General features: G+C 42.2%; 1 protein-coding gene across 3 annotated transcripts in view; it reads left to right on the top strand.

The window, feature by feature from the left end:
* The window catches only part of f13a1b (coagulation factor XIII, A1 polypeptide b), an 18,712-nt gene that overhangs the window by 1,724 nt on the left and 5,313 nt on the right, over positions 1-11,675 (top strand). Inside the window, exons 2-15 of one of the 3 annotated variants that reach the window (XM_008427945.2) lie at positions 1,224-1,294; positions 2,447-2,664; positions 3,392-3,580; positions 4,019-4,267; positions 4,338-4,456; positions 4,527-4,634; positions 4,748-4,922; positions 5,410-5,548; positions 6,298-6,401; positions 7,463-7,551; positions 7,711-7,864; positions 8,254-8,529; positions 9,493-9,653; positions 10,003-10,139. In XM_008427945.2, coding sequence (XP_008426167.1) covers positions 1,293-1,294; positions 2,447-2,664; positions 3,392-3,580; positions 4,019-4,267; positions 4,338-4,456; positions 4,527-4,634; positions 4,748-4,922; positions 5,410-5,548; positions 6,298-6,401; positions 7,463-7,551; positions 7,711-7,864; positions 8,254-8,529; positions 9,493-9,653; positions 10,003-10,139 — 2,120 coding nt within the window. In that variant the 5' untranslated portion in view covers positions 1,224-1,292. Of the gene's footprint in view, positions 1-1,223; positions 1,321-2,446; positions 2,665-3,391; positions 3,581-4,018; positions 4,268-4,337; positions 4,457-4,526; positions 4,635-4,747; positions 4,923-5,409; positions 5,549-6,297; positions 6,402-7,462; positions 7,552-7,710; positions 7,865-8,253; positions 8,530-9,492; positions 9,654-10,002; positions 10,140-11,675 lie in introns of all 3 variants that reach the window. The other 2 variants (XM_008427947.2, XM_008427946.1) reach the window with 2 other exon arrangements.

Here is an 11,675-nt window from a genome sequence, read left to right as displayed (position 1 = left end):
CACACACACACACTCACACACACACACACACACACACACACACACACACACACACACACACGCACACACACACACACACACACACACACACACACACACACACACACATGTGTCTTGTTTGTTGCAATACTAAAGAAAACTAGAGGCAACACCGAGGAACAGCTGAAAAACCAAAATGGAAATATATGAGATTAATTTGGAAGAAAAAGTGGGAGACGATATAAAAGACATCAAGGAGAAATTACATAATTTAACAAGGAGATCTGACAAAAGTAGAACGAGGCAGCAGCTGAGGAGACAAACGAGGCTTAATGACAGAATAAAAGACACACAGGGATCAGAAAGAAAAAAAAACCCAGGAAAGCAAAATCAAACCCTCAAAGTACAACAGTGACTTGGGGGTTGTCTTTACCCGCCTTCTGGGTATTTTAAATGATTTTCAGAGTCACAGATAAAACAAAAACACATGCAGACCTGAAGAGTTGCGGACTTTCCACACGCCCACTCTTCTCTTGCTTTCTCTGCTGAAAGCCACAACAGTGAACTCATTATTTTTATGCTTTCTTCCCACGTCTCTCCTGCTTTGTCCTGACTTTCTTCTACTGAACTTCCACCGTAACCTGAAGGTAAACGACTGTGAGGAAACGGTAAAACGGCGTCAAACAAAAACCCGAGCTCGGGAAGAACCTTTAGCCAAGCACAGCTTTAGTCGTGCTCAGGATGATCCCAGGATCTTCATGGCTTCCAATGCAGATTTTCTCTTTTGAACAGTTTAATTGAACCGACATGCAAACTCTGATTTGCACTAATCTACTGTGTTTAAATGGTTTGATAAAATTGCCTTTAAATTTGTACTCCTATGCAGTATTTTCACTAAGTGGCCATTTCAGTTACTAGAAACAAAGTTTCATGATTTCAGGTTAAACGAATAACCCCCAAAAATGACCATTATGGAGACTGAAAATACTGACATACTCAACCGTAACCCGTTCTGTTTACACACTGAAACCGAGTAAACAAAGAGCAACTGAGTACTTAGTGTTATTCAACAAGTGCGATATGAAACGCGGCTAAAATGACCTCCGCCCACCTGGGCTTCACATGCCTCCAGCTGGCAGAGGAGGCTGGCAGCGCATGGAGCTGCAGCTCTGATGATGACAGGAGTGTGTTCCAAGTTTGGAGAAAACCATCAAATGCATAAAAGCTGTTTTCATCTCACGCAGGGGCAGCGCTCTCAGCTTCCAGCCGCAGGGCCAAAACACCTGGCTGAGAGCTGGAGCAGCTGTTGCATAATGTGGGTGTGACACGGAGAGAGGTTTGGTACGACGTCCGGCTGCATTAGTCACCATTTAACACAGCGAGAGCTCTGTTTTATTTAAAAAAAATAAAAAATAGAAAAAAACACAGCAGCACCAAAGATATGGGCTCTGTGGGACGTTTTGGCAGAGAGGATAACAGCCAAACGCTTTGAGTTTGTTAAACCTTCATGAATCATTATGAATAAAAGCCTAATTGTAATTAGCAGAAGCAAATATTGTGGGCTTGACTGGGGTTGCCACACAGGGCAACAGATTGCTCCATGTAGAGACTTCTGGCTTCCAAAGAGACTCGTCTGCTGTCAAGATGATGCAATGATACCCAGCTGAAACGTTTTTATTTATCGAACATTTTGAAAACGGTCTGCTCTTTTATTTCACAATTTGTGCTGCTCAATCAAAAACAAAACTCATGGACAAAACTATATGTACTTCCACTACGGTGCAACAAGCTGCTGCAGGAAGTTAGAAAAGTAGCATTTTAAAATCCCTTTGAGTTGAGTTGAATAAGTTCTGATCCTGGTCTTGTTGTACACATTTATGTAGATAATAACGACAGGATGTTGCTTAGGACTTTGCTAAATATGCCTCCAATACTCATGCGCAATGGCAGCTTTTATGGGAAGAAATGAAAAGTACACACATTCCTGAAATACCCCAAATATAATCTCCTATCAATTCAAATGAAATTAAAATGAAAGAGATATTCTGTAAGTTGTTTCTTGAATTCAATTCTTTCTGATTCGTTTAATCTTGAATGAACGCTCAGCAGCAGTGTGAGCATACTCCACACACATAAAAACACTGAATACTTGTTGCTAAACGCTAGCAGTGTTTTCCTGCAGCTCACAGGAAGAGCAGTGACTGTATACCCCACTCCAGCAAAAGCGCAAGCACACACGGTGACCACATGTAATTCAAAACCACTGGAAAGAGCAATTATTACGCTGCTTGCTTCAACACTACAGCTAAGCCCTGCTCTCCCTCCTACTCTCTTTCACAATAAATCCAGCTCTGGGCTTTAAAATTTAATTGCAGCGGCCAGTTATAAGTCATATAACATGCTGTCATCAGCAGAGCGGACTCAGTGTGGCTAATTCTGGTCTTTATCCACTCCTCTTCTCTCTCAGGAATACAGCGCTTCAAGAAATCGTCAAAATGTCTGACCAGGGCGCTACGACCCCGACCCCTTCCGCTGCCCCCGCTCCTCCCGCCGGACGTCCTCCCAAGGTGGGCAACCGGGGCCGAGCGTCAGGCCCCACGGACAGCGACAACTTTGAGGCAGCCGACATCCCAGAATTAGAGTTCTTTGTAGCACCGGGTCCGAGAGGATACCCTCCTCTGACAGGTGAGGGGCCGTAACCATTGGCAACAGATGTCAGGAACATACATAAACATGCTTGGCTTAAAATGTGAGAGAAGAAGGTTTGATTCAGAAGATTGCCTTCTCAAGACATTTTACTGATGAAAGTCATTTGCTTTAGAGGACAATGTGTGTCTCTTTGTTCTGGAAGTGGCAGCTTCGTTTTTGGACATGATTGACAGGTGAAGGACGTTCAAACTGGATAAAATGAGCAGACTTCCAGCTGTGGGGCCCAGATGTGACAGACGTTTTTGAAACACTTACTGGAGTTTTATCTGACCGCCTGCAGACAACCACATTTGAACATTTGGACGAAACCTCACAGCCGTGATGAGAGAACATTTACTAGAAAAACTGCTGAGCCACTTGAATATTTGTGGGTTTGAAGGGCTGATTGGTCCTAAATGCATGTTTACTGGAGAATGTGCTAAAAGCACTTTCGAGAAACGTTTGTAGAAGAGTAACATTGGAATTTTTAAAGCAGACTTAACCTGATTCATTTTCTGAATCAATATTTAACTTCCCCTAAACTTTTTTGCTCCCTTGAAGCATGAAAAAAAAAAACTTTTAAGACTGCACCAACAAAAGTCTATTGTACAGCAAAAAACGGCCTTGCTAAATAATTTTATTTTCTTTCTAGTTGCTCCTCAGTATCTTCACTCCAAGTTTTAAGGCTGCTTGCTTTCTGCTCTGCATGTTTCTGTCCATCCAGAATTCCTGGACATCTGGGATGTGGACATGATGAGGAGGCGAGACGAAACCAACAAGACCGACCACCGCACCAGCCTGTACCACTGCGACAATCTCATCGTCCGCCGGGGTCAAGAGTTCCAGATCAAGATCACTTTCAGTCGCGCTTACAAACCTAACGAGGACAAGTTTGCCGTGGAGTTTGTCATTGGTGAGACATTTCCAACTAGACGTCTCGTTGCTGTACGGACTTTTCAGAGACTGAGTAAAAGTGGTTCAAAAATTTATGGCAAAACCCCCCACAAAACTTCTAATTCAGTGAGATGGAATACAGTTCCCTCAAGACTAAATGTAGCAAGCCTTAAGAAATGTATTGAAATGTAATTGAAGACCGTTTGGGTAAGCTAAAGGGAAAAGAGCAGAAAAGTTCTGGTAGATCTGGAAGACAAGCTTATTCAACAATCGCTCTCTCCATGTATTTCAACCTTATCTTCCCCACTGACTAAGCGATTCTTAGTTTGAGGTTTTGCTTGAACAATGGAAGACAAATTCCTCTGAATACCTTTTAAATTGGTTTAGTAATCATACCAGCAGCTGCGTATTTTACCCATGCAACAGGAACCTGCTGATGCTTCTTGCTTTATCTCAGGCACCAACCCTCAGTACAGCAAGGGGACCTACATTCCTGTGTTCCCCACCAAGACCCAACAGAGCTCCTGGGAGGGCCGCGTCATCCAGTCCAACAACAACGTGGTCATAATGGGTGTCACACCAGCAGCCAACTGCATCGTGGGAAAATACCACATGTATGTTGCAGTGCAGACTCCGTTTGGCATTCGTAGGACGAAGCGGGACAACAGCAGAGATTTGTACATCCTCTTCAATCCTTGGGCAGCAGGTTTGTTTGGATCGAAACGTTGGAGGTGTGATTTTGTGTTCTCCTGAGACTTTTTATGTTCCTCTCGTAGACGATGCTGTGTTTCTGGACGATGAGGCAGAGAGGCAGGAGTGTGTGATGAATGAGTTGGGGATCATCTATCACGGCGCTTATGATGACGTGTCCGAGAGAAACTGGAACTACGGACAGGTAAGAGAGAATATATCCAGCTACTTTCTGATTGTTTTAGTGGTTTAATTTTTCTTTTTTCACCTCATAGTTCAACTTTGGAGTTCTAGATGCCTGTCTGTACATCATGGATCGGTCTGAGATGCCAATCACCAACAGAGGAGACCCCATAAAGGTGACCAGAAAGGCCTCTGCCATGGTGAGGAGCTCTTTTAAGAAAAAAAACGTCTCCAGTTGCAGTAATTCAAAAGTGACGTAAGCCCAAATATGTTGTTGAAACGTTAAAAAAAATCAGGCAATTTTCTCTCCTAGTTGAACTCACGTGATGATGACGGCGTGCTGGTGGGGAACTGGAGCGGTGACTACACCTACGGAGTGGCGCCCACTTCCTGGACTGGCAGCACCGACATCCTGCTCAGCTACTCCGGCAGCAAGATGCCCGTGTGCTACGCTCAGTGCTGGGTCTACGCCGCTGTCTTCAATTCCTGTGAGATCTTGATTTAAAGTGGTCAAGAATTAACCTCTGGCCAGCCCAAAGTTTTTTTTTAATTCATTAGATCTCCACAAGAATGAATACCATAGTATTAGTACCAAAGTCGTATAGGAAAATGTCAGAAACTGCAGCTGAACACTGAGAGAATAGCAATTTGTGTTGATCATATATATATATATATATATATATATGAACATAAAATATAATTTTGCTTTGACATTTAAAAAAAATAATTGTGATTTCATAGGAGTCAAAATTATGAACTCATTTTCAAACATGAACTTCTTAAGCAACAGCAACAAGCTGGTAAACAAAATATTTTTCCAACAAATGTAGAACTCATCTCAAACAAAATACATTTTAGAAATTCACGTGCATTTTACACTAAATGTTGGCACCTTCTGAACTAAAATCAGAAGTTAAGAAAAGTGACAGAGGTCGTTGATACTTATTAAGATCCGGCCATGTTCCTGTGTTTCAGTCCTGCGCTGTCTGGGCATCCCGTCCAGGGTGGTCACCAACTACTACTCTGCTCACGACAATGATGGAAACCTGAAGTTGGACATAATTCTGGACGACAACGGCAGAATCGATCGAAGCCGCACCAAGGACTCTGTCTGGTACCAAACACTCCCTTTCATTGAAGCATAATGTGTTGCTGTTAAGGATCTGCTAACCCACTTTGTGTCATATTCAGCTCTTGTTTATGTCATTTATTGAGTCACACGCAGGTCTGGTCTGTGTGTAACTATGTTTTGTTTTTTTCTAAGTAACACAAATAATTTCAAAACTGCCCTTTGTATTTACTCACATTATGTTTTATATTAAAACATGTTTAGTGATTTTAGACACTTAAATATAAAAAGAAATCAAAAAGAGAAGAAATTTGTAATGCATTATATTGTATTTCATGCCTCCGTTCTCTGTGTTTAACTTATGAATTATTCTCCTCTGCTTTCCTTTCTTCTGTTGGAAGAGAGGATCCTTGTGCTGGAACAACATGTCAAAGTTAATTTATTGTCAATAATTGATACCAAAGAGCTACTAAAGTCACTTGAGTTATCAACTAATATTGCTGCCAAAGATTGAGAATGGCAAATCACTTTCATTAGAAATTCAAGCCCGCATTGTTTTATTGTCTTTTTTTAATGTAATAATAATTAGGCCTTCGTATTCATCTCAAATGGTTTGGTCTCCAGAGTGCCGTTCTTGAAGATGGGACATATTTGAGCTGAACTTTTCACTCTGTGGTTACTCATGTAGAGAAAACCAGTGATGACAGACGCGACCGAGGAAGAAAGCTCCAAAAAGTTAGACTGTGAGACCTTTTCACACTTTCTGTAACTCTGAACATTTTGGTGTTTCTCAGGAACTATCACTGCTGGAACGAGTGCTACATGACCAGACCGGACCTGCCTACAGGTTTTGGAGGCTGGCAGGTTGTGGACGCGACGCCACAGGAAACCAGCGACGGTAAACGACCCCCATATGAAGCGGACGTGCGGCCCCTTCCACGTTTATTGGCCTTGAAAATATAACTTTGGATCAACCGGATGTCAGAGTAGCTGCTTCTTAGAATGAACATTTCACTGGTCTTAATTGATTCAGTCGAGAATGCCGAGTTTTTGAGCACTGTGAAACATGTGAGCCACATTTAGTTGTGTCAACTGTCTTCTTTAAGTCAAAAACATGTCTGAGTTTTAGATTTTGAACCTACATGTGTGAGTTTGTGAAAGATAAACTTTCAGTAGTAAGTTGTGTTAACTTTGTGTTAATTTGGTCAAACCTCCAAAAGTTGAACAAACTAGTGGTTTTAGGTTAGCACTTAAAAAACTGAAAGAAAAAGACAGGAGGAGGAGCTATTTCCCAGATTGCTTAGCGGCTATTTTTGTATCCTGTGAGCATGTGAGTGAGGTGGAAATGAATTATATGGATCTGATTCTTGTGTCTTATTGAGGCAAATGTTCATTTTAATGCAGCTGGCAGTTTGTAAAGCTTGAGGACAATACTCTGTTCACACTGAATGTTTTTGAGCAGAATTCATTGTGACGTTTAATAAAGATCAGAAGTTTTGTCGATGTAATTTGAAACACGAATTTAAATTATTCCAACGTAAAATATACAGTCATGCTTTATATTTTGAGTAAAAATAATGGAGAAATGTACCAAACCAACTTTCTTGTTTACTTGAATTGCATTTTCAAGGCCTTAATAGTTCATAATGGGCGATATGGGTTTGTGACTCTGTCTAATCAACGGCCTTATGGGTGTAATAATAGGTCAACCCCAATTCCTTTTAATTAATCATAAGACATACTGAAGACATTTGGATTACAGAATGAAAAGCTGACTGGAACGAGGCCTAATCTCATCTGACCAAATCTTTGAAGATAAGTTGAGTTTAGGAAACTCCTTAAACTCCAGAGACGTTAAGCGTGGAAGGTGCAGCACTTTGTGATACAACAAAAGCATGTTTTGTCCTCATATGAAAGTGAAGTGAATGCATCGATTGTTGTCTTTCCTGCTGCTTGAAGGGATGTACAGATGTGGACCTGCATCCGTCCTGGCCATAAAACACGGACAGATTTGCTTCCCATTCGATGCGCCCTTTGTGTTTGCCGAGGTTAGTTGGTTCATCTCTACTACTTTCTGTGAAATTACAACCAAAAGGGAAGTATTTCCATCGTCTGTATCCTGTCATACTCTGTGACCAGCAGCCGGATCAGCAGAGGTCAGACCCGGTTCAGTTGTTATTTGTTTTCCTGTCCTTTCCTCCTTGCAGGTCAACAGCGACGTCGTGTTTTACTCACGGAAGAAAGACGGGACCCTGGAGCCGGTCAAAGTGAACAAAAGTCACGTGGGTCGCATGGTTTTGACCAAGGCTGCGGGAAGCGACGGTCGTCGAGACATCATCGATCAATACAAGTTTCCTGAAGGTCAGTGACCACATCGAACACAAGCGCTCCTGCTAAACGAAGCAGCAGAACCCGCTTTTCCCTGCTGCTGCTTCTGATTTAACACACAGACCTCACTCCTGGCAAATGTGAGGATAGTTTTAAATTAACCAGCCGTCACAGCTGAAATGCAAGAGTGCACGAACGAATAAATTTACCTTGACGCTTAATGACTCAAAATAAACAGGAAAAGTAAAGCAACGACGGTAAAAGCTTTGTTGATGGATCGCTTTTTTTGGTTCATATCTAAGTCAGATTTGTTTGTCAGATGTGAGGTCCTAAATGAAATCCATGAAAAGGATCAGCTTTGGCTTTTGTTTTTTTGGCTTTCCCCTTTAATCATAAAATCAAACGCTCTAATATGAACGCAGGAAGCCCAGAGGAGCGGACGGTCCTGGAAAAGGCAGAGGAGTTCGGCTGCAAGCAGGAGAAGTCCAGCCCCCCCGAGGCGGATGTGGACGTGGTCCTGCCCACCCTGGAGATCAGTGTCGGCGACGACTTCGAGTTCAATGTGGAGTTCGTAAACCGGAGCTTGCAGAAGCGCACAGTGGAGGCCTACGTCAGCGGCAGTGTGGTGTATTACACCGGGGTCTCTAGCAATGAGTTCCTGTTCAAGACCCCCACTGTGACCGTTCCGGCCCAAAAGAGTGAGTAGAGGAGAGGAGACTCAAGAGCAACAAAGAAGGCAAAAATACGTATTTTTCTTTGTACTGATGATGCAATACAGCACAAAAAAACAAAACAAAAAAACAAGAACAAGGCGCATGCAGGTTGGCATGTCAAAAAAAGGAGAGAACAGGGCATGATTTTCTGTTATGCATATATTTAGTTGTGTTAATTGGACAATTAGCGCATAATGGGATATGTGTTCATCGAGTTAGTTTTTGCTCACTGAACCCCAAAGGTTAAATTACAATGGGTGAAGTAACAACACAAGAGTCATTTTGCCTACATGTATTAGATGAAATTCATAAGATAAATTATTAGCATTTATAAATAGCAGCAAATGTTTACAGCAAAATAGTAAGGTGGAATAATGGGATCCCAAATGTAGCAAAGTAGAACGTAATAAAGTCCTATAAAAAAGAGAGCTAAAACACAACGTAACCTCCTGGCTGGCTCGCCACTATTTAGGACATAATAATAAGAATAGTGGCACATATTGGTGTATTGCCCAACATGAGTGGAATAAAAAGGGAGGATCACCTCCAATTTATTCAGCTTTTCCTCAAATCACCATCTCATCAGTGGAAACGTGGACACCTTGTTCTAAAATGGCAGAAATCTTAAATAGACATTTAAACTGGCACTGAAATGGATAAAGTTAAGCTTTTGGAATGGCTTTGACCCCAACTCTCTTGAAAATAACCCTTAAACTCAGGTCCATGGTAGAAAGCCAGTGGATTTAAATCTTGGCAGAATTACTAATTCTGCCAAGAAGAAAAGTGGTTAAATATCAAGCCAAAATTACCTCAGAAGCATTCAGTTTTCTGAAATCTGCTGTCTGAAATTTGCATTCATGTCTTTTTTTCATTCTGGGTAAAGAACTCTTGAAGTACAAGCCAATACCTAAATGGTAATCATGACAGAAACTTCTGTGACTGTTGCAGGTGTGAAGGAGTTGATGACGATTGAGTCGAGGGACTATCTTAGTCACCTGGTGGAACAGGCCAACCTTAACTTCATAGTCACTGGGAAGATCAAAGAGACCGGCCGTATCGTGACCGCCATGAAAGTGGTCACCCTGCACACTCCCAAACTCACTGTTGAGGTACGAACCTTTCCGTTGGCTGAATCACCGTGAGTCCTTCATAATGGCCTGTACTTGCATAGCACTTTATCAAGTCTAGAGGACACAAAAGCACTTTAAGCTACATTCACAATCTGATGGTGGTAAGATGCCCTGGCAGTCTGACAGAAGTGAGTAGCAGCACCCTCAGCAGGGTGCAAGGCAAGTAAAATGTTTGGCTCAAGCATACAATGACGGAGACAAATGGAGCGGCCATCCACTGGTTCCAGGGTTGGACTACCATTGGCCCTGAGCAGTTTCTTCCTTACGAAGAAAACCTCCTTCATGTTTACCTTCTGAGGCTTCTGTACGTTTTCTTTTTGCGCTTTAGGTGTCTGGTGGCGGCAGAGTGAATGAAGAGATGATGGCCACTGTGCAGTTTACCAACCCCTTCTCCTTCAACCTTGAGAACGTTTACCTCCGAATGGAAGGACCCGGAGTCATGGGGCTCAAGTCCAGATACTACAGGTGAGACGGAGAGGAAACAGACGAGTTCTCCTAGAAATAAACTCCATCCATCTTGTTCTTCTTCTTGCTAAAACAGCTTCTCACTTTATTAACTGCAGGCATTGCGTTTGAATTTGGGTCTGTAACCCTAGCCCTCACAAATCCTACCCTCACTGATGGACACTGTAAAAACACATCATTTTAGTTTAGTTTCTAGTGCAAATATCTTACTAGACTTAAAATAAGACAAAACTAACTGACAAGTAACTTTTCAGCAAGATATAGGAGCTTGTTTTAAGTTAGTAATTCCTTAATATTGACTGAAAGTACTGGTTCCATTGGCAGATTATTTCACTTACAACATGAGCAAAATGTCTTGTTATAAGTGAAATAATCTGTTAAATGAAGGAGTACATTTTCATCCATAATAAGGAACTATTGACTTAAGTCACTTGTGAGTTAGTCCTTCAAGTGTACAAAGATATTTGCACTAGAAACTAGACTAAAAATATTTCATGTTTTTGCAGTGCATCATCATTGGTCTTCAGCAGTCTTTGCTGCATGATAAACTATTTCTTATTCAGAAGACCATCACAAATCCAGTGCAATTACAGACTAGATTCTGTGGCTAAAAATACGGTACATACTGTACAATTCACAGAGCAAAAATCTGGGCTTCATAGTAACACCTATCAAAATAAATGAGCCACAACATTCATACAACAGAACCTCAGAATAGATGTTGAATAGTTTTTCCACTTATAATTATCTGTTATATGTTAAATAACTTATTCTGGGACTCGGTAATGGCGGCTTGTTGAGGAGGACGTGCTCGCCTCGGCTCCGCTACCTTTCTGTGAAATCCTGGAAAAATACTCGTTACAAGTGACACTCAACGATATTTAAAACAGCTGTGATGCCTCTCCCACAAAAGAAGCCCAGTAAAAACTCCAGTAAGCCGACTCAATCGAAGTTATCCAACTTCACTTCTAAGGTGAGCTCTGAAGCTAGCTGTGAAAACAGCGAGGCTAACACCACCGCGTGCGAGACAATGGAGGAGGAACACTGCGAGCTACATGWGAAGCACAGGACGGTTGAGGCTGGTTCGGAGGCAATACTGGCTGCAATTGCAAATTTGAAATCGGATTTCTCTTCCCGACTGGATGGTATTTTGTCAGCAATAGAGARTGTGAMAAAAGATGTTAACGAATGCGTCGAGCGGGTTGGTGAAGCGGAGGTGCGGATATCTGCAGCAGAGGATAACATCACCAACCTTCAAGCTAGGGTCCAGGTTCTGGGAAATAGAAATAAAGACCTCGAAGGGAAAGTGTTGGACTTGGAGGCCAGATCGCGACGATCAAACCTGAGACTGGTTAACCTTCCCGAGGGCGCAGAGGGAGAGGACGCCTGCGCCTTTCTGGAAAAATGGCTACCAGAGGTTCTGAATYTGGCACCGCTACGCACCGCTTTGACCGTGGAGAGAGCGCACCGGCTGGGCCAGAAAAGCACTTCAAACACCGTTGCACCACGGACTCTTATTATGAAGTTCTTAAATTA

Source organism: Poecilia reticulata, linkage group LG14 (genome assembly GCF_000633615.1).
Source record: "Poecilia reticulata strain Guanapo linkage group LG14, Guppy_female_1.0+MT, whole genome shotgun sequence".
Classification (NCBI taxonomy): domain Eukaryota; kingdom Metazoa; phylum Chordata; class Actinopteri; order Cyprinodontiformes; family Poeciliidae; genus Poecilia; species Poecilia reticulata.
The sequence above is the reverse complement of the archived record's forward strand: the minus strand, read 5'-3'. Positions and strand labels throughout refer to the sequence as shown.